This window comes from Oryctolagus cuniculus, chromosome 12 (genome assembly GCF_051225735.1).
Source record: "Oryctolagus cuniculus isolate XC-2025 breed Fujian yellow rabbit chromosome 12, ASM5122573v1, whole genome shotgun sequence".
Lineage (NCBI taxonomy): Eukaryota > Metazoa > Chordata > Mammalia > Lagomorpha > Leporidae > Oryctolagus > Oryctolagus cuniculus.
In genome coordinates this window covers 51,901,807-51,923,481 of record NC_142878.1, presented here as the reverse complement: position 1 = coordinate 51,923,481, position 21,675 = coordinate 51,901,807, and the positions used below count along the sequence as shown (strand labels likewise).

Genomic DNA, 21,675 nt, shown 5'->3' with positions numbered 1-21,675 from the left:
GCAACTGAACTGAGTCATGAGGAAAGGGGAGGGGTTCCAAAGGGCATGGAAGCCGGGATAATCAGGGACAGTTGGTGACACTAGCACACAGACTCCAGCGCAGAGGGCCAGTGCTAGACACAGACAAAAAGGAAGCACACTTCTGTCTCAAACTAGTCTTCCTTCTTTTGATGCTCACCATCTAGCCCAACAGAACAGGGCTGCTTATAGAAATGGAATGAGCAGCTAGTGGGTAAAGCCGCTGCCTTGACATCAGCATCCCGTATGGGTGTGGGTTCATGTCTTGGCTGCTCCGTGTCCGTTCCTGTTCATGGCCTGGGAAAATCAGAGGAAGACAGCCCAAGTGGGAGATCTGGATGGAGCTCTGGGCTCCTTGCGGCCATCAAGGGAGTGAACCAGTGGATGGCAGACCTCTGTCTCTCCCTCTCTGACCTTCAAATAAATAATAAATCTTAAAAAAAAAAAAAAAAAGAAAAAGAAAAGAAATGGAACTAAAAGAAGGGGAGGACTTTGGTACAGAGGTTAAGTCCCACTTGGGATACCTGCATCCCATTTGGTGCTTCTGGTTCAGGTCTTGCTCCTCCACTTCCCATCTAGCTTCCTGCCAATGTGCTCCATGGGAGGCAGCAGGTTCTGGCTCAAATACCTGGACCCTTGTCACCCATATGGGAGTCCTGGATCGAGCTCCAGGCTCCTGGCCCAGACCTGGCTGCTGGAAGCATTTGGGGGAACAGTTAGTGGATAGAAGATCTCTCTCTCTCTCTCTTTTTCTCTCTGTCTTTCAAATAAAATGAAATAAAAATTTAATTAAGCTATTTTGAGATAGAAATTTTGGGGGGAAAAAAACTAAAAGAAAACACTCCCCATCATCCAATCTGTGATATAAATATTAGGTAAAGAAAAAAATAGGAAAAGGAAATTCTGAAAATTCAGAGTGCCACTGAAGACGTTTCCCTTTCTTGTACGTCCAGGTGGAGTCCTGTGGTGAGGAGTGGATGTCTTTCAGTGTCCTCTCTCCTCACCCAGTCTCTGCATGAGCTTTGCTTTAGGTGTTGGGTTGGTAAAGACGAGAAGGCCTGCCTGTAGTACCCTCGCACTCAGGACACGTTCTCCTTGTCAAATGCCTCTTCACCTACCCAAACTGAAAGTGCTTCTGTTCCCTGGAAGACACCAAACGCTGGGAAAACCAGAGACAGGGGTTGCTAGTATTGCTGAAAGATGATAGTAAATTCCTTGCCTAGCAGGAAGTTATCGAAAGAGTGATCTTTAGGGCACGTCAGAGCCAGCCAAGAAGTGAGCAATAGAACTAGGGTTATAAAATAAGCTCAAGGGGTTAGGAAAACAATCAATACCAGGAGAAAAACAAGGTTTGACTTTGGTCCTTAAAGGTACTGGAAGGGGAGGGAGACAGCCAGCCTTTCCTTGAGCCAGGAATGGTGCCCCAAGGTGGAATGTAGGGGTGGGTGTTATTGAAAAGATCTGATCTTCTCAGGAATGAAGAGTGTCAATGTTTCACTAAGGGTTCTTGGAAAACAAACACCCCAATGGGGATCAGTAAATCAGGCTCAGTCGGGGCTTCTCTTCTGCCCTTGCTCTGACATTTGCACAGTGTGTGTGCTCTCTCTGTTGTCCTGGGTCCCAGGAGCCAGCGGAAGATGGGATGTGCCAACACCAACCACCCTTGGAAGCGTCTGACCCACTTCTGGCCTCCACTTACTCCTGGAGGCTCCATGACCTTCCAGGGAGCTGCCAGCATGATTGTCAGGGTCACAGGAGATCGACATGAGGACTTTAAAGAGCTGAGTTTTCCCCATCAAAACCTTAATTTTCACTCAATGGAAACTGTCAAGAAAAGCTTAAAAACTGAGCCAAGCTAGACAGAGCTCTTGGGAACAGGAAGGAGAGGAATGCCTCACTCTGATTCTAGGAGGCCACACCCTAGAAAACCAGAATCTGAGGCTACTTCCTCCGTTTCTAGGAACTTCTGCAGGGGGAGGAATGTCACTCCCAGCAGGCTACAGTCTGGAGCGGAAAGAAACTTTATACAACACTTGCTCAAAAGTCTTGTCTACTACACATAATTTTCGGTGTGGTTCTTTGGTTATTTATCTTCCTCACTGTGAGCGCTGTGAGAGCAGGGGCTGGGCTGCTTTCCCTCCTCTGTGAAGTGTCATCTCGTGGAGGCTACACGACTGTGTACTGGATACATGATGTCTGTGTTGTGGTTAAGTCGTCCTTTTGGATACCCACATCTCACATCACAGTGCTGGTTTGAGTCCCAGCTGGTCAGCCACTGATCCAGCTCCCTGCTAATGTGCCTGGGAAGGCAGCTGAAGGTGGCCCAAGCGCTTGGTCCCTTGCCACCCCTGTGGCTGACCTGGATGAAGTTTTCAGCTCCTGGTTTTACCTGGCACAGCCCTCACTGTTGTAGGTATTTGGAGAGTGAACCAGCAGATGGACGATCTCTCTGTTTCTCCCTCTTGCTCTGTCACTCTTCAGGTCAAATAAGTGAGTGAACATATATATTTAAAAAAATTATGTCTGAGGGAACAACACTGTAGTGTAGCAGGTAAAGTCGACACTTGTGATGTCAGTATCCCACATGTGTGCTGGTTCAAGTCCCAGCCACTCCACTTCTGATGCAGCTCCCTGCTAATGTGCCTGGGAAAGCAGTGGAAGATGGCCTGAGTGCTTGGCACCTTGCCACCCACGTGCCAGACCTGGATGGAGTTCCAGGCTCCTGACTTCAGCTTGGCTCAGACCTGGCTGTTGAGGCCATTAGGGGAGTGAATCAGTGGATGGAAGATCTCTTTCTCTGTTTGTCTGTCTCTCTTGAACTCTGTCTTTAGAATTAAAAAAAAAAAAAAAAAAAAAAAAAAAAAAAACCTTAAAAAACAGATGTCTGACATCACTTATTGTATCTCCACAGAGAAATTTAATGTTCCTTTTTTAATTTTTTTATTTTTTTAATTAAATTAATTGATTAATTTGACAGGTAGAGTTACAGACAGTGAGAGAGAGACCGAGAGAAAGGTCTTCCTTCCGTTGGTTCACTCTCCAAATGGCTGCAATGGTCGGAACTGTGCTAATCTGAAGCCAGTAGCCAGGCGTTTCCTCCTGGCCTCCCATGAGGGCGCAGGGGCCCACACACTTGGGCCATCCTCCACTGCTATCCCAGGCCACAGCAGAGAGCTGGACTGAAAGAGGAGCAACTGGGACTAGAACCAATGCCCATATGGGATGCCAGTGCTGCAGGTAGAGGATTAACCTAGTGTGCCACGGCGCTGGCCCCATGTTCCTTTATTTAAAAAAAAAAAAAAAAAGTTTATTTATTTATTTGAAAGCCGGAATTATAGAGAGAGATAGGGATAAACAGAGATCTTCCATCCACTGGTTCACTCCCTAAATGGCTGTAACAGCCAGGGCTTGGCCAGGGTTTGGCCAGGCCAAAGTCAGGAGGCAGGAGCTTCATCCAGGTCTCTCATGTGGGTACAGGGGCCCAAGCACTTGGGTCACCTTCTGCTGCTTTCCCAGGTGCATTAGCAGGGAAGGAAGTGGAGCATCTGGGACTCGAACCGGCACCATATAGGATGCAGGAACTGCAGACAGTGTATTAACCCACTGCAACACAGCGCCAGCCCCTTAATGTTCCTTCTCTTTGGAATCTCCAAATACTGTGTCAATGTTGTGCCCTGTAGGCAAATGGGTAAAGCAACCCATTTATTTCCCCCACTGAGGAAAGGAGACTATTATTACCATCTCCAACTCATAGGACAAGAAAGTAGGGCAATTATTCGCCTTCTTTTCCAAATGCAGAAAATACACGAGGGAGAGGTTATTGTCCCTTTGTTATGGAAGAGGAAACTGAGACCCAGAGAGGTCTCGGTTATTTGCCTTAATCACAGGGTAAGTTAGCAGAGCTGGGTTGGAACTTAAATCTTCCATCACAGCCTCAAATGTTTCCTTAAAAGTAAAAGATGCCAGAGTCAGCCTTACATGTCCCACTGCATAAACAACGGGACCGGCTCACACAGGCATTTACTGAGGAATTGGAACACAGACGTGACTCCTTCTCCTGTTGCGGTACCACCTTCAATAACAGTTTACAAAATGTTCCGTACTGGGGCTAGCGTCGTGGTGCGGTGAGTTAAGAAGGCGCTTTCGATGCTGGCATCCCATATGAGCGCCGGTTTAAGCTCTGGCTGCTCTGCTTTGGATCTAGCTCCCTGCCACTATGCCTGGGAAGGCAGCAGAAGACAGCTCGAGTACTTGGGTCCCTGCTACCCATGTGGGAGACCCCAGCAGAGTTCCAGTTTCTTGGTTTTGGTCTGAACCGGCCCTGGCCGTTGCAGACATTTGAGGAATGAACCAGTGGATGGAAGATCTTTCTGTCTCTCCTCCTTTCTATCGCTCTTTCAAAATAAATACATAAATCTTTTTTTTTTTTAAATCATTACCTTCCTTGAGTCTCATAACAACTTTTTTAGGTAGTTAGGGCAATCATGAGGTCTTCAAAAAGTTCATGGAAAATGTGATTTATGAAAAATTACGCATGAATTTAATAATTTTTTCGCACCAAAATAAACGTGGCTTTTAATTCCATGTGTCCATGAACTTTTAGAAGAGCCGTCCCACTCTCTCTCCTACTTTACCTTCGTGGAAACTCAACAAGACGGAGAGACTTGAGCAAAGTCAGGTCCTGCCTAAGAAGCAAGGGCTGGATGGGGCAGAGTCCTTGACCTCTGAGGCCAGGCTCTCCTCGGGGTCTAGAAACCGCACAACAGACGCTAACTGTAGGGCTTTTACACTTGGCCCCTGTCCAAACGAGACTATCCTGGGGTGGCTTTGAAAAAGGAGAACTGGGAGAAGGCTTTGCTACCCTGACTGGGAACCTTTCTTGCTGAGATGCAGGAAGACAGCTGATTATTGTGGAGATTTTCCCCTCCACTGCTTTGCTTTCAGACTCAATTCTATGAAGCCACTGGAGGAGATGCGCAGCTGCCTGGTGTTGCCAAGGTCCTCAAGATCAGGTTTTTAGTCCTGTCCCATTCACCCCTCAATAATCATCTTATCACAAAGACCTTCCTGGGTGAAAAATAGATTCTAGGATACCCGGAGGATGAGGCTCGGTTTGGCTCATTTTGTCAAAAAAAAAAAAAAAAAAAAAGTGAACAACCCCATTAACCAGGGGCCAAGTTGTAACAGTGGGCAAGTCTTCACTAGAAAAATTACTGAAATTGAGAAAATCTGCATTTGCCATGAATGTGCCTAAGCTCCCCACCTATAGAGAGGCCAAAGCTCATGTGACTCCCATTAAGACATTACTCATGCGCAGGCCTGTCTACACGAGAATGCTGGAGCCAGCAGGCTATTTCCTGGGGCATGGCATTGCAGACTTGTAATGCTCACGGACCCCGGGGCCCAAAAGCTCTGGCCTGTCTTCTTTCCCTGTGCTGGTCTTGAGATCCAGCCACAGCTTCTCGGGGCTTGGAGGTTCTGGCTATTTCCATGATGCCCAGAGAGAGCTGAGGGGGACATGCTCTGTCGCTTCTTTTATCAAGCCGCCGGGAGGACCACAGAGGTTTTTAGGACTAGGAGAACAGAGCAAGGTCTGGCACGCTGGGGCTGGGCTTTGATCCCCACAGGCCTTGCAAGCTTCTCCCCACGTGCCTCTTAGTCTGTGTAGGCTTTCGCAGCAGGCCTGTACAAACAGCTACCTCCGGGGTGGGAGCAGGGCAAGACCCCCAACAGGTGCTCTGTGGAGTTACCATCTCCAGCAGAGTGGAGATGCTGTGGATTCCTTCCTGGAAAGGTGAGAAGGCCGCAGTCTCAGAGCTGGATTAGGCCACTTGGCCACCGCGGTGCCCACCAGTGAGTGTGAGCAGGCCACGTGATCTGACATTTTCTGAGAATCACAGCAGAACGGGAATAACGGCTCCTGCCCTGACTACGTCACAGGGTTGCAGTGGGGATCAAATGTACCATCTATGGAATACGAACAAATGTAAAGGACGAGTACGATTTGTAGCAGGAGGGACAGAGACCAGTCCAAGAATGGACTTGGCTCCAGAACAGCCCTGCACAGCCAGGACCATGAAGCACTCTGAGTCATTTGTCTGCTGGTCTAGATATAATTTTTAGATGCCGCAGGTGGGCGGGCAGCAGGTAATTGCACCTCAAAAAGTATTTATTGAGGGCCCACTCTGTACATGCCTGCTTTAGAAGGTAATTGGGAAGCACTTGTTCACACACGGACTTTTAATGCAATAGAGGGAGCCAACCACCCACTAGCCACTGAAAGACAAGCATGGTAGCCCGCGGGGCGAACAGAGCTAAGCCTTCACACATGCTCATTAGAGACTCACATCTTGCCCCAGCATTTTCCTGGCTGACTGGGAAGCAGGCACCTGCAGTGAGATGCTGGGTCTTCCTGCCATTTTTAACCAGAGACAATTTTGCCCCACCCCCACTCTGCCTTCGGGGGCACAGTAGTCTGGAGACTCTCTTGGTTGTCATACTTGAGTGAGGGTGCTACTGGCGCCTAGGATACAGAGGCCAGAGACACTGCAAAATACCCTACAGTGAGCAACAGAACAGGCTTCCATAGTAAAACACCACCACTTCTCAAAGGCCTGGGGTTGAGGTTGGGAAACTCTGTTGTTCCATCTTCAAACTTCAATGGCACCACCTAGTTAACCCCCAGAGTCCCTTTCTGACTTGAATCCAAATGACCTTTATTTTAAGCTTGAGCACAAAAATGTATTGCTCATGGGAACAACTAATTTTTAAACTAATGGATTCTTTTTATCATGGTAAAAATGCATAACAAATTTATCGTCTTCATCAGTTTTAAGTATGCAGTTCAGTAGTGTCAAGTGCTTTCACATTGTTGTGAAATGAGCTCCAGTGGATGAGTTGGTTTTGGGTGACTATTAATAGTGAACAAATAATCTGACAGCACTCACCAGGTGCGAGGCTAACTATGTGGGGATGTGCAAGTGGCAAAGGCAGTCCCTGCTCCCCGGGAATTCTGCAGAGAAGGGAACACACACGGATGCAGACACAGAGCTGACAACACCAGGCAGAGTAGAAGTTGCGTGTGATTGCAAATGTGACAAGATAATAGGGCTGGAAAGGGCCACTGGTGGGAGCTGTTCAGAAAAGAGGGGGAATGAGAATCCAGAAAGAGGGGGAAAAGAGATGCTGATGAGTGAGTAGACTCAAATCAACAGGGAGAAAAGGAAAAGCAATTGACTGGTTGCTAAGCAGGTCGGACTTGGGCTGAACCGGCTGCCTCTTCTCATCACCTCATCAACACAATCTAAATTTCTGAGCTACTCTGTGGCACAGCAGGACAAGCAACACCCGCATTCTGTATTAGAGGGCCAATTCTTAGCCTCAGCTGCTCTGCTCCCCACCCCACTTCCTGCAAATGCGCCTGGGAAGGCAGTGGAAGGCAGCCCAAGTGCTTGTGCCTCTGCTGCCCAGGTGGGAGACCAGGATGGAGTTCCTGGCTCCTGGCTTTGGCCTGGGCCACACCTGACTGCTGCAGCCATTTGGGGAATGAACCAGCACATGGAATCTCTCTCTCTCTCTGTTGCTCTGTCTTCAAATCAATCAGTCAATCTTTAAAGCATTTCTGAGGGGCTGGTGCTGCGGTCTAGGGGATAAACCGTTGCCTGTGGTGCCAGCATCCTATATGGGCGCCAGTTCGAGTCTCAGCTGCTCCACTTCTGATCCAGCTCTCTGCTATGGCCTGGGAAAGCAGTAGAAGATGACCCAAGTCCTTGGGCCCCTGCACCTACGTGGGAGACCTGGAAGAAGCTCCTGGCTCCTGGCTTTGGATTGGCGCAGCTCCAGCCATTGTGGATAGTTGGGGAGTGAACCAGTGCATCAAAGACCTCTCTCTCTCTCTCTCTCTCTGCCTCTCCTTCTCTCTCTGTGTAACTCTGACTTTCAAGTAAATAAATAAATCTTTTTTTTTAATTTTTTAATTTTTTTTTTGACAGGCAGAGTTAGACAGTGAGAGAGAGAAACAGAGAAAAGTCTTCCTTTTTCCTTTAGTTCACCCCCAAGTGGCCGCCATGACTGGCACATTGCAGCTGGCACACTGCGCCTATCCAAAGCCAGGAGCCAGGTGCCTCTCCTGGTCTCCCATGTGAGTGCAGGGCTCAAGCACTTGGGCCATCCTCCACTGCACTCCCAGGCCACAGCAGAGAGCTGGACTGGAAGAGGAGCAACCGGGACAGAATCCGGGGGGGCCGGCGCCACAGGCGGAGGATTAGCCTAGTGAGCCATGGCGCCAGCCAATAAATAAATAAATCTTAAAAAAATAAAAAAGCATTTCTGAACCAGATGAGTGAGTGTGTGGGAGGGGCAGTGGGGGCCACGGTGGACAAGTTCAAGGAGAGAAAGAAACTGCCATTTACTGCACCCACACCATAGCGTAGGGGCACTGCTTTCCACAAGTTTCCCCAAGAAACTTCCATCTGGGGCCGGTGCTGTGGCATAGAGGTAAAGCTGCTGCCTGGGATGCCAGCATCCCATATGGGCGCCAGCTCAAGTCCCGGCTGCTCCTCTTCTGATCCAGCTCTCTGGGAAGGCAGCAGAAGATGGCCCAAGTGGTCAGGCCCCTGCACCTGCATGGGAAACCCAGAAGAAACTCCTGGCTTTGGATAGGCCGAGCTCCAGCCGCTGTGGCTATCCATCTGGGGAGTGAACCAGAAGATGGAGACCTCCCTCTCTGTAACTCTACCTCTCAAATAAATAAATAAACCTTTAAAAAAATAACAGAAACTTCCATTTTACAGCGAAGTAAACCAATGATTAACTTGTTCAAGGTTACAAAGGTTGTAAACAGGGAAGGAGTTTGCAAACCCCTGAGTACCTTTAAGGTCCCTCCTTTTCTGCCATAAGGCCAAGGGTCCTTTGCTTTCTCCAACAAACTGACACAAATCACGGAAAAAATAATTTTAAGCTTTCTACTTACGGCATCGAGAATCTCTTTAAGGCTGCCTGTATCAGCGCTGGCTAAACATCCTGTGCAGAACTGTACCCTACAGAAGCAGCTAAAGCGTCTACGCATTGCAGAGGTACAAAACAGGCACACCACAAATATGTAGATCAGAAACCTGCAGCAATGGTACCCCTGCACAATGTGCGCCTCCCTGTGAGGTTGCCTTCTGTATCTTCAGGCACACTGTGAAGCCCTCCCTCCGAGAAGTGACGTCACTGCTAACGCCAGAGATATTTAAAGCAGGGAGCAAGCCACTGGGAAAACTTGTGACAGTGACAAAGGATGACGGACGAGATGTGATCGATAAAGCTTTTTATCTCAAACTTCACTCGTTCTATAAATAAAACAGCTGAAAATAGACTTGAGGGAATATTTTGCTTCTTAGAAATAAAATTCACCAGTGCTCAGTACAGGGCCTAGCTGAGAATGTGCTCAGTGAGTGTTAAAACATGAACAATCCTTAATCCTATGAGCAGCGGTCCCCACTCCTGTCCCAGGGAGCAGCCTGCAGCTTGTCAGTTCCCCGTCTACAGGGAAAAGGGGGTGGGGTCCTCCTCTGGCCGGGGAACTAGCTGTGGTCCTTCTTGTTCTCCTCAGCAGGGAGTTAAACGTTGGAAGGCAAGATTTTCTAGCCCCCAGGGTTCCCGGATGGTTCTTGTTTTCTGCAGTTCACAATCTATTCCTGGAATGACTTGCTCATGCCTGCTTTTCTAGATCTGCCTCCCCACCCAGCTAGGAACAACAAAACAATAGCAACAACAGAAATTCCTGAGCCATTCTTTGTGGGCAGCCATGTGACAGACCAGCCCTCAGAGGAAAGCAGAAAACCATTAAAACATGACAAACTGGGAAGCTTCAACCAATGTTCTCCACATCTCTACCCCTTCCAATGACACGATTCAGTTCAGAAAAATTGGCTATGTGGGGGCTGGCATTGTGGCGAAGTGGGTTAAGCTGCCACCTGTGATGCCAGCACCCCATAGGAGTGCCAGTTCGCATCCTGGCTGCTCCACTTCTGATCTAGATCCCTGCTAATGCGCCTGGGAAAAGCAGCAGAAGATGACCCAGGTACTTGGGTCCCCGAATCCATGTGTAAGATGCAGGTGGAGCTTCAGGCTCCTGGCTTCAGCCTGGTGTAGTCCTGGCTGTTGCAGCCATTTGGGGAATGAACCAATGGATGGAAGATGGATCTCTCTCTTTCTAAATTGCTGTCTTTCCCTCTTTCTCTGTCATTCTGCCTTTCAAGTAAATAAATCTTAAAACAAAAACAAAGCTTGGATATATGTTGTCAGTTGCCCTGAGGAGGTCTTTTGATTTGGGTACAAGATTTTTTTTAAAAAAGATTTATTTATTTATTTGAAAGGCAGAGTGACAGAGAGAGATCTTCGATCTGCTGGTTCACACCCCACATGGCTGCAACAGCTGCAGCTGGGCCAATCTGAAGCCAGGAGCTTCTTCTGGGCCTCCCATGCAGGTGCAGGGGCCCAAGCACTTGGGCCATCTTTTATTGCTTTCCCAGACCATAGTAGAGAGCTAGATCAGAAGTGGAGCAGCAGGGTCTTGAGCCAGTGCCCATATGGGATGCCAGCGCTGCAGGTGGCAGCTTTACCTGCTTCACCACAACACTGGCCCCAGAAGATGTTTTTATTGGGGGTAGTTCTTGGATGGATTAGATACAGTTCAGATGGACTGAAGTCTGCACTGGAGTTCCTGGGATAGCTGGGCTTGGATATTGCTGAGCCAAGCTGAAGGTTCTGGGTTCTGACCTACTTCCCCCTCCAGGACTGCTGCAACCCTGCATGACCAGGGGTTCTGAGTTTTCTAGGACAATTCTAGCTTTATTTTCAATCAATACTTTTGGTTGAATATATCACAAAATGAGACTTTTATGCCTTTGTAAGCCTGGACGTAAATAAATTCATGTCCAAACCAAAAACAAAAACATGTCATTGCTGCCGTTGTTTTTCTTTTTTTTTTTTTTTTCTTTTTTTTGACAGGCAGAGTGGACAGTGAGAGAGAGAGAGACAGAGAGAAAGGTCTTCCTTTGCCGTTGGTTCACCCTCCAATGGCCGCCGCGGCTGGCGCGCTGCGGCCGGCGCACCGCGCTGATCCAATGGCAGGAGCCAGGAGCCAGGTGCTTTTCCTGGTCTCCCATGGGGTGCAGGGCCCAAGCACCTGGGCCATCCTCCACTGCACTCCCTGGCCACAGCAGAGGGCTGGCCTGGAAGAGGGGCAACCGGGACAGAATCCGGCGCCCCGACCGGGACTAGAACCCGGTGTGCCGGCGCCGCTAGGCGGAGGATTAGCCTAGTGAGCCGCGGCGCCGGCCGCTGCCGTTGTTTTTCTAAATAAAATGGGCTCCTGGGTTCTGTTTCTTGGATACAGTTTTTTACTCGCTGGATTCCTGTTTTCTTTCCCCCACTCTAAGCATCTCCTACTGGTCACTCATTCTGCACAATTCTGTTTCTCGGGGGAACATATTTTGTGGCCCTGATGGTAGCAGGTTCAACCACATTGCTCCTTGAGCTGTCTGGTTCCTGGAGACAGGACCACCACCCTATACCCTATGCTATGCATCTGGTTCAGCCCAGTGGCTTCAGAGTCCCATGTCTAGGGTGGGAAATCACCTCTGTCATCACCCAGCCACTTAGCTACTTGAACCTTTATTTCTGTAAAACTGTTTATTGCATGGGACTAGAATTTTCACAAAGTACTCATCAGGCATGATGAATCTGGTGCATAGTAAGTGCTCAGGAAAAGACAGCTACTGATTTTTATACTGCTGAGTTTGGCCTTTCCTTACTCACCAAGATGTGAGTGTGCGGAAATTCCTCCTCATTGGCTCCTGCCCCAGGGCTTTCTTTGTGAACAATGGGAGTTTTAATCATGCTTTCATCTTGAATGAACCAAATCCTAATCCCTCCATCTTTTTTTTTTTTTTTAATTGAAATAAGTACAAACTCAAGAAGTAACTTTCATACTCCCTTCCTCGGGGCAATGTCCAATAGAAGCTGACACATGTGAGAAACCAAAACACACACTCTTCAAAGTGGAAAGATCACATGGGTTTGAAAGTTCTGGGACCTGAAATTTTTCCAGGTCAACTCAGTGCCATTTCAGTTCAGTTCTAACCACAGCCAAACATCTCTGCAGACTGACATCTTTTCTTTAAAAATCTGCCTTTTCCAGCTTTTTTCAGCATCAGCTAGCCATGCTTTTTCCAAATTCTAATCTCAAGATTGCCTTCCTCCATGGTCAGCCTACCAACCTTCTCTCTTGGGTATCATTTAAAAATGGAGAACAGAACGGGGGCCGGCATCCAATATGGGCACCAGTTTGAGTCCTGGCTGCTCCACTTCTTTTTTTTTTTTTTTTTAATATTTATTTATTTACTTGAAAGTCAGAGTTACACAGAGAGAGGAGAGGCAGAGAGGGAGAGAGAGGTCTTCCATCTGCTGGTTCACTCCCCAGATGGCTGCAATGGCCAGAGCTGTGCTGATCCGAAGCCAGGAGCCAGGAGTTTCTTCTGGGTCTCCCACATGGGTGCAGGGACCCAAGGACTTGGGCCATTTTCTACTGCCTTCCCAGGCCACAGCATAGAGCTGGATCGGAAGTGGAGCAGCTGGGACACGAACTGGTGCCCATATGGGATGCCAGCACTGCAGGCAGAGGCTTTACCTGCTATGCCACAGCGCTGGCCCCCTGCTCCACTTCTGACACAGCTCCCTGCTGATGTGCCTGGGAAAGCAGCAGAAAATAGTCCAAGTGTTTGGTCCCCTGTACCCATGTGGGAGACCCAGAAGAAACTCCTGGCTCTTGGCTTGCAGCCATTTGGGGAGTTAACCAGTTGTCTGTCTCCCTCTTGCTTTCTAACTCTGCTATTTAAATAAAATAAAATAAAGCTTTAAAAAATTAGGGAATGGGCCGGCACTGTGGCTCACTAGGCTAATCCTCCGCCTTGCGGCGCCAGCACACCGGGTTCTAGTCCCGGTCGGGGCGCCGGATTCTGTCCCGGTTGCCCCTCTTCCAGGCCAGCTCTCTGTTGCGGCCAGGGAGTGCAGTAGAGGATGGCCCAAGTCCTTGGGCCCTGCACCCCATGAGAGACCGGGAGAAGTACCTGGCTCCTGCCATCGGATCAGTGCGGTGTGCCGGCCACAGCGCGTGGGCCGCGGCAGCCATTGGAGGGTGAACCAACGGCAAAGGAAGACCTTTCTCTCTCTGTCTCTCTCACTGTCCACTCTGCCTGTCAATAAATAAATAAATAAATAAATAATTTTTAAAAAATTAGGGAATGGTTAAGCATTTAGCCTATGACGTTAGACCACCTGGTTATCAATTCTATGATCCTGGGCAAATTACTATGTGACTCAGTCTTCCCATATTTAAGATAACTGTAGTATCTTCTGCAACACAATTATGGTCAGGTGAAATAAAATAAGTAGAGAGCTACGGCACAGAACTGGCATTTAGTAAGTATTCAATAAGAACTATTCTTAGGGCCCTGCGCTGTGCCACAGTAGGTTGCCTCTGTATGCCATGCCAGTTCCAGTCCTAACTACTCTGCTTTGGACCCATCTTCCTGCATCTGTGTCTGGAAAGGCAGTCAAGGGTGGCCTAAGTAAGTATTTGGGTCCTTGACACTCATGTGGTAGACCCAGATGGAGCTCCTGCCTGGCTCCTCCTGGCTTCAGCCTGGCCCAGGCCTGGCTGTTGTGGCCATTTTAGGGAGTGAACCAGTGGATGGAAGATCTGTCTCTCCCTCTTTGTCTGTCATTCTGTCTTTCAAATAAACAAAAAAGTAAGCCTCAAAAAAAAAAAATTTTTTTTGACAGGCAGAGTGGACAGAGAGAGAGAGAGAGAGAGAGACAGAGAGAAAGGTCTTCCTTTTGTCGCTGGTTCACCTTCCAATGGCTGCCGCGGCCAGCGCGCTGTGGCCGGCGCACCGCACTGATCCGATGGCAGGAGCCAGGTACTTATCCTGGTCTCCCATGGGGTGCAGGGCCCAAGCACTTGGGCCATCCTCCACTGCACTCCCTGGCCACAGCAGAGAGCTGGCCTGGAAGAGGGGCAACCGGGACAGAATCTGGCGCCCCGACCGGGACTAGAACCCGGTGTGCCGGCGCCGCAAGGCAGAGGATTAGCCTATTGAGCCGCGGCGCCGCCCTCAAAAATTATTTAAAAAAAAATCATGTTAGTTAGGAGAGAGTGATCTAACAGCTAGACCTGACTCCAGTAGCAAGTTCTGCCGAGAGCATACATTGTGCTAAAAACACATCAGGAGCATTGTTCTTTAGGTTTTGTAGGCAGCTTCTCTGCTTTCAGACCTCATGTCTACACCGAAATATACAACTGGAATAAAGTTACCGAAACAGTCATGGGTGCTGTGGAGGGCTCGGACACGCCTGGGGAGAATGTTGATCCATAAAGGAAAGGAGTGCATGAGGGGAGTTCATGGGAGCGTGGGCTGAGCAGGCCAGCTTTAGTGTAAGTCTTCCCGCAGCTACCCCAAGACCAGGACCTTCTCCCACTCCCAGCTGACTCCCCAGCTTCCCCTTAAACAGTAAACTCTCCTCACTGGGAGTACACTGCTAATTGCTTCATCTATAAAAGCAATAAGAGCTTCCAATCTGTCTGTGAGAAAACACCCCAACTGGACACAAAAATAGAAACAGTGGGGAGCAATGCCCCAGAGCTTGATTCCGGATTGAAACTCCAGGTCTGAATCCTGTCTGCAAGACTTTTTAGTTGAGCGACCTTTGGCAGGTTGCTTATCCTTCTGAGCCTCGACTTTATCTGTAGGAAGAGGTAATAAGTACCTATTACACAGAGCTTATTTTGAGGAACAAACAAGATGAAGTACATTAGGTAACAGGATGAGTACATGGTACAGAGTAAGTGCTTAGTAGCAACACCTGTGAATAGTGGTTTTGCTATCACTAGTAAGTGAATTTTGTTATCCTTCACATCCCTTTTAGATTGGGGGTGGGGGGACTCCACATTGACAGTGAAATCTAAGTTGGTCTGCTGCCAATAGGTTTCCTTAGCCAAATACATGGAGAGCAACAATGATGTTAGGTCAGGGCAAAGGTGATGGTAAAAAATTAAAATGGGGGCCAGCGCCGCGGCTCACTAGGCTAATCCTCCGCCTAGTGGCGCCGGCACACGGGGTTCTAGTCCCGGTCGGGGCGCCGGATTCTGTCCCGGTTGCCCCTCTTCCAGGCCAGCTCTCTGCTGTGGCCAGGGAGTGCAGTGGAGGATGGCCCAGGTGCTTGGGCCCTGCACCCCATGGGAGACCAGGAAAAAGCACCTGGCTCCTGGCTCCTGCCATCGGATCAGCGCGGTGCGCCGGCTGCAGCGTGCCGGCTGCGGCGGCCATTGGAGAGTGAACCAACAGCAAAGGAAGACCTTTCTCTCTGTCTCTCTCTCTCACTGTCCACTCTGCCTGTCAAAAAAAATAAATAAATAAATAAAATAAAATGGGCCAGGACCAGTACTGTGATGCCGCAGTTAAGCCGATACCTGTAACACAGGCATCCCATATGGGTGCCGGTTCAAGACTCAGGTGCTCCACTCCCCATCCAGCTCCCTGCTAATGTGCTTGGGAAAGCAGCAAGGATGGCCCAAGTCCTTGAGCCCCTGCATCCACATGGGAGACCAAAGAAGCTCCTGGCTCCTGGCTTGAGTCTGGCACAGCTCCAGCCATTTGGGAAGTGAACCAGAGAATGGAAGAGCACCCTTGTGTGCACTCGCTCTCCCTCTCCCATCTCTGTAACAGACTTTGAAATAAATAAACATTTAAAAAAAAAAAAAGACAGATGTATAAGATACAACTTTTACTCAAGGAAGTAACAGTTTAGTCCTTGTCCTCTAACCTATAAAATCTCCCTGAAATATTTTCCCTACTCCCTCTTTGCACATATCCTTCAAGTCTTCTTAACCTAGTGCTTTATAAGAACCTCTCTCTCTCTGGGCCTCCAACCATTCAACTAACTTTGCCCTCCTTCAGTTCTTACACAGCTAAACCATATCAAGAATGTTCAATGTTCTCTAATGCACTGGAATCTTATCTCCCCAATCAGATTATAAATAACCCTAGAGCACGAATCTTCTATTAGTTCATTTTATATTCTTATAATATGTGCTGTTCTATAATTCCTACTTCTGATCATCCAGGATGATTGTTAATGACATTTTATGAACTTGCAAGAAACATACAGTTTAACTTACTCACCTAACTCAGTGGGGGATGCGACATATCTGGGACAAATGCTACTTTTCCATATCATATCACCTGATTCACTTGGAAACTTTCTGCCTCTTTTTGCCTTTTAAAAAAATCTTCTGGCCGGCCCCACGGCTCACTAGGTTAATCCTCTGCCTGCGGCGCCGGTACTCTGGGTTCTAGTCCCAGTTGGGGCACCAGATTCTGTCCCGGTTGCTCCTCTTCCAGTCCAGCTCTCTACTGTGCCAGGGAGTGCAGTGGAGGATGGCCCAAGTGCTTGGGCCCTGCACCTGCATGGGAGACCAGGAGGAAGCGCCTGGCTCCTGGCTCCGGATCAGTACAGCACCGGCCATAGTGGCCATTTGGGGGGTGAACCAACGGGAGGAAGACCTTTCTCTCTGTCTCTCTCTCTCACTGTCTAACTCTGCCTGTCAAAAAAAAAAAAATCTTCTTATTTATTTTCATCTACTTGAAAGGCAAAGTAAAAAGGAGAGGGAAGAGAGAGAGACAGAGGGAGAAACATCGATCTTCCATCTGCTGGTTCATTCCCCAGATGACTGCAACAATCAGGCCAGGCCTAAGCCAAGGGCCAAGAACCCATATCTGGGTCTCCCACGAGGGTGGCAGGGGTTTCAGCTACTTAAGCCATCCCCTGCTGCCTCCCAGAATGCATTAGCAGGAATCCAGATCGGAAGAGCAGCCAGGAGTCAAACAGGCACTCGAACAGCGTGGGCTTCGAAGACGGTGGCTTAACCTGCTATGCCACAACGCCGGCCCCTCTTTTTGCCTTTTAATTCTTTTGCTGCCATACTGTTGACATTGAGCACCAGATAACTGAATTCTGCATGGAAAATACCAGTTCTATTTTTGCCTTTTGTGCTGAAAAAAATCTGAATTGCTATCATGCACTTGGAAAGCCCCCTACAGGAGGACAAGATAGCTCCCAGCACATCTGCTACTCAACACTCAGGCACGAGCGGAACCAGAAAGCATTCCACCCTGTGTCATTGTAACAGGGAAATTTGTGTCTCCTTCTAGCTTGAATGGAAGTAGAATAGTTTATTAACTCTACAAGGGTTCTCAGTTTTGGAAAAAATCCCAATGTCTTTAGAATCACCCATTTAGGGGCCGGCATTGTGGCATGGAGGGGTGGGGTGGGTGTAAAGCCGTCACCTGCAGTGCCTGCTGCTCCACTTCCGATCCAGCTCTCTGCCTTGCCTTGGGAAAGCAGTGGAAGATGGCCCAAGTCCTTGGGCCCCTGCACCCATGTGGGAGACCTCTAAGAAGCTCCTGGCTTCAGATTGGCTTAGCTCTGGCTGTTACAGCCATCTGGGGAGTGAACCAGTAGATGGAAGACCTCTCCTTTCTCTGCCTCTCTGTAACTCTGCCTTTCAAATAAATAAATAAATCTTTTTTTTTTTTTTAAAGAAAAAAGAATTGAAATCACCTATTTAGGATCTCCTTTCACCAAAGCACACCACTGTCATGGCACCATGGGGAACTTCGGGACTATTCTCACATGGAATGCGCATCCACGAGGTCATGGACAAACCACCCCACAGGAAACTGTACTTATTAACCCTAATGCCCCATTTCTTCATAGTCTTAGAAGAAAATGCCAAAGAGACAACAACCTATAGGAAAATACCCTCTCCTCCCGAACCCCTGCTCGCCTGTAGGGATGGGTGAGCAAGAGCGAGGAAGGAAGGAGGAGCTTTGATGCTGAGTGCAGGTGGGCCTGCATACCTGCGTATGAGTCAGGACCTTCCCAAAGGCAGGAAAATGCTTCATCATATCAGTCAAACCAGCGAAAGAGGTAACAGGCTCCAGGCTATTTATAGACCCTGAATTGGCATGAGCTATACATAACGAGTCCTTGGCTGATCTCATTTTTTTAGAGCAATTGAGATAAAGTAAAGGAGAGGCAAAGAAAATGTAATGAGAAGTTCAGATCATGACAGTAATTTTTTTATAGCATTATCTTCTTATAATTGTGGATGCCTGGAAAAGTTCCCAGAGCCAGAGAATTAGATACAATGGGATTCCACTGGAAAAGACATTATTAGAGATAATGCCCACTGAGTCTGGGTGTAGAGGTGAAGAGGATTATCTGAATACTGGAGTGATTTTATTTTATTTCAAGGGCGTTCTCCAGTGTCACTCTTGCTCAGATGCCAAAACCTCTCTGAGCTACTGCATGGAACTTGGTGGTGTGCAGGGAAATTGGTTCACAAGCCAGGGACAGTTAGCCTTCACAAGGGAACTCTGGAAAGACGATGGAGAATTCCATCGGGGCCTCACTGTCCTGCACCCCTTTCTGTGGGAAGAAGGGGTGCCCCTATCAAAGATGGCTGGAGCCCTCACCCCCTGAGGTGAGGTCAGGGAGGGGCACCTGCAGAGCTTCTGTGCAAAGAACACAGAAAAGAACAAGGTAGTCAGTCGGAGCGGCACACAGGGACAACCGGGGTCCCCCAGGACGCCCACCTTCCGCGGCAGAGCACACATTTCACCTGTCAGCTCTTCCTCTACCTCTAGTTAGGGAAGATGCCCTTAGACAACCTCAAAGGGTCTTCTGGGGTGTCAAGAGACAGTTTTACAGGGTCGGCACTGTGGGACAGCAGGTTAATGTCCTGGCCTGAAGCGCCAGCATCTCATAAGGGCGCCGGTTCTAGTCCCAGCTGCTCCTCTTCTGATCCAGCTCTGCTGTGGCCTGGGAAAGCAGTAGAAGATGGCCCAAGTCCTTGGGTCCCTGCACCCACATGGGAGACCTGGAAGAATTTCCTGGCTTCAGATGGGCGCAGCTCTGGCCGTTGCGCCCAATTGGGCAGTGAACCATCGGATGGAAGACCTCTCTCTCTTCCTCTCCTCTCTCTCTGTAACTCTGACTTGTAAATAAATAAATAAATCTTTAAAAATAAAGAGAGACAGTTTTACTCCACTGGGCCACGAGAGACACCAACGGCGAACTCGCCGTTTACAGAAAAGCACAGTCTGTCTCTCCTTTTCTTCCTTAACTTCCTAATCTGTGAAGCGGGTACAAAATTCCAGCCATCGCACCTCACGTCACGCAGCGACGGCAAACGCTCCTAAGGCAAGGCATGATTCTTGCTGCAGTTGTCATTTCTAGGACGCATTCCACAGTTCACATAACATAAAACAACAAAATATCTACAAAATACGTCCCGGAAGCCAGCCCACAGCCTCTTGAGGGTGGTTGCATAAAAGCCTGTTAAAAAATTCAGGTCCCTCCGTCGCACCTGTAAGGTCGCACCTTAAAGCTACTGAATCAGAACTTCCCAGTGTTCGAGTCCCAGGCAATGCGGGGCCGCATAATCAGCCAGGGCGGTGACCCTATTTGCTCCGTTCTCTGAACACGGGACACAACTGTTCAGTCCGCTTCGGAGGGAGGGATGGCTGACGTCTGTGACTTCCAATAAGGTAACAGCACAGGCGGCCGGCAATGCTTCCGTCAGGAATACAGCAAAAAAAAAAAAAAAAAAAAAAAAAAAAAAAAAAGTGCTTTAGAGGAGCTAAGGTCCCAACACGACGACCCCCAGAGAGGTGGAGGAGAGGCTGGGCAAAGAAATTAGACTCACCTACGATGATGCCACAAGCACTGACCAATCCGATCTCTTTCTTCAGGGCTACTCCGCCCCCTCCGGAGCTGGCCTCGGGGAAATCTTCGGATTCGCTCCCACCTGCGTGGTTCTTGTCGGTGTTGTGTCGGTGCCTGGCCCCCTTTTCCATCTTTCTCAGTAAGATTTCAACCTCCAAAAAGCGCGCGCTCTCTGTATCTGTCTCTCTCTCTCTCTCTCAATGCGTACGCATATAAATACAGAGAAAGATACAGCCTTTCAAATTTAAATGACCTTTTCCCGAAATAGGGACCACTCCTACCGTCTAAAAAAGACAAGCAGAGGAAAGGCTGAAAATATCCCTACTTTGTATGGACACTTTCTCATCACTCGTGCTTACAAACCAGGAAAGTGTTGTTTTGGAAGGGGTGGGAGTGGGGAGCATATATATATATATTTAAGTATAAAAATAGACCTGCACCAGCGGCTCCCGCTGGACTGCTCCCGAAAGGGATGCGTCCACGCCCGGGTGGACCCGCTCGGCGCGTCAGCCGCTGCCGGATTTCAGACGCTTAAAAAAAAGCCAGTCTGCGCTCCCTTCAGCGCTCTTCCTAATGGAACAGGGACCGCCTTTACCTCCCCTTAGTCTTTAAGGCTGAGGGTAAAAGTAGTTTTCATTAACCGAAGGAGCGATCCTCAGGTACTTTCCCTCTCTCCCAGAAAAACAAGCGGAGGACGGGGCCGGCTCGCGCCCGATCTGACTTCCACCTGCCGCGGGTTTGTTTTCCCCTCCCGACCTCCGGCTTCCGCTCTCCCCAGACGTCCTCTCCCTTCTTGCCCTTGCCTGCCTCGCTCGGCTCTCGGCGCTCACGGAACAGGCTGCCCCATCGCTGCGGGTTCCAGCCGAGTGGTTCCTCCGCACGCCCAAGTGCGTCCCTGCGAGCCGGAGCTTTTATTCGCTGGGCGAGGCTCCTCCCCGTCGCCTCCGCGCCTCTCCATCCTCCGGCGCGTCTCCTCCCTCCGCTGCCATTTAAATATTGGTACACAGCCCCTGAAGAAATGGAATACACGATTCCCCCTCGTCGTTGTCCCCGTCTCCGTCGTTCTGCTGGTCGCTACGCGGGGGTGCGATCCTTGCACCCCGAGGGCGCCGGGGGAGCTCGCTAGCGAGCAGGGCGCTGCACAGCCTTTGGGGACAGTGATGCAGACGTGTGGGGGACGCTGAATCCGGAGAGGCCTAGAGGAACTTAATTTGAAAACCTGACTTTAAATTTCAAATCCCTGGTAGCAAACACCCCAGCCCCAGGGCGCTTCTGTCTAAGGATCATTAAGGTGGTATAATAGGAGTGGCTAAGACCCTTTTCCATCACAACACCCCAGCCCTTGCCCGCATCTGATCATCTGCTCTGTACCATCCGCTCTGTACCTCAGCTATATATACACCTCCCTTTTACAATAAAGTGAGACCCTGCTTCAACTGGGCTCCACATCACGCCTGATTGTCCCCCGGGTTTGGGGAAGGCTGAATGGCCGGTTGCGCACTTCCCCTCCTCGGTCAAGGCACGCTGCGGGCAGCCTGCCTAATTCTCCAGTGGCGAGGAACAGTCACCGCAGCAGACGCGTGGAATGCCACTAGCAGTCAGCATGTAGGGCTGGGGCTTTGGAGGGTACAAGAGAAAAGGTGCAAGGACATCCACCCTTTTCAAGTTTTTTGGGAAGCTCAGAAGAATCTCCACGTGGGGAGAAGCCAATGGAAGGAATTAAGAAAAATGGGAGAGGTTCATGGAGTGTAACTGTGAGCCATGAAGAGTAGGAAGAAAACTAAACCACCAGGAGCTAGTGGCAGCTTCGTTGTTCACAGC

General features: G+C 49.2%; 1 protein-coding gene across 2 annotated transcripts in view; it reads right to left on the bottom strand.

Annotated features, from left to right (window-relative positions):
* Positions 1-20,776, bottom strand: part of SLC7A8 (solute carrier family 7 member 8) — a 59,416-nt gene extending 38,640 nt beyond the window's left edge. The window contains exon 1 of one of the 2 annotated variants that reach the window (XR_016217193.1): positions 19,835-20,776. Coding sequence is in view for 1 of the 2 variants with exons in the window: in NM_001082682.1 (NP_001076151.1) it covers positions 19,835-19,985 (151 nt within the window). In the remaining variant the exon portion in view is untranslated. 2 annotated transcript variants of the gene reach the window in all.
* Positions 20,777-21,675: the final 899 nt, after the last annotated feature.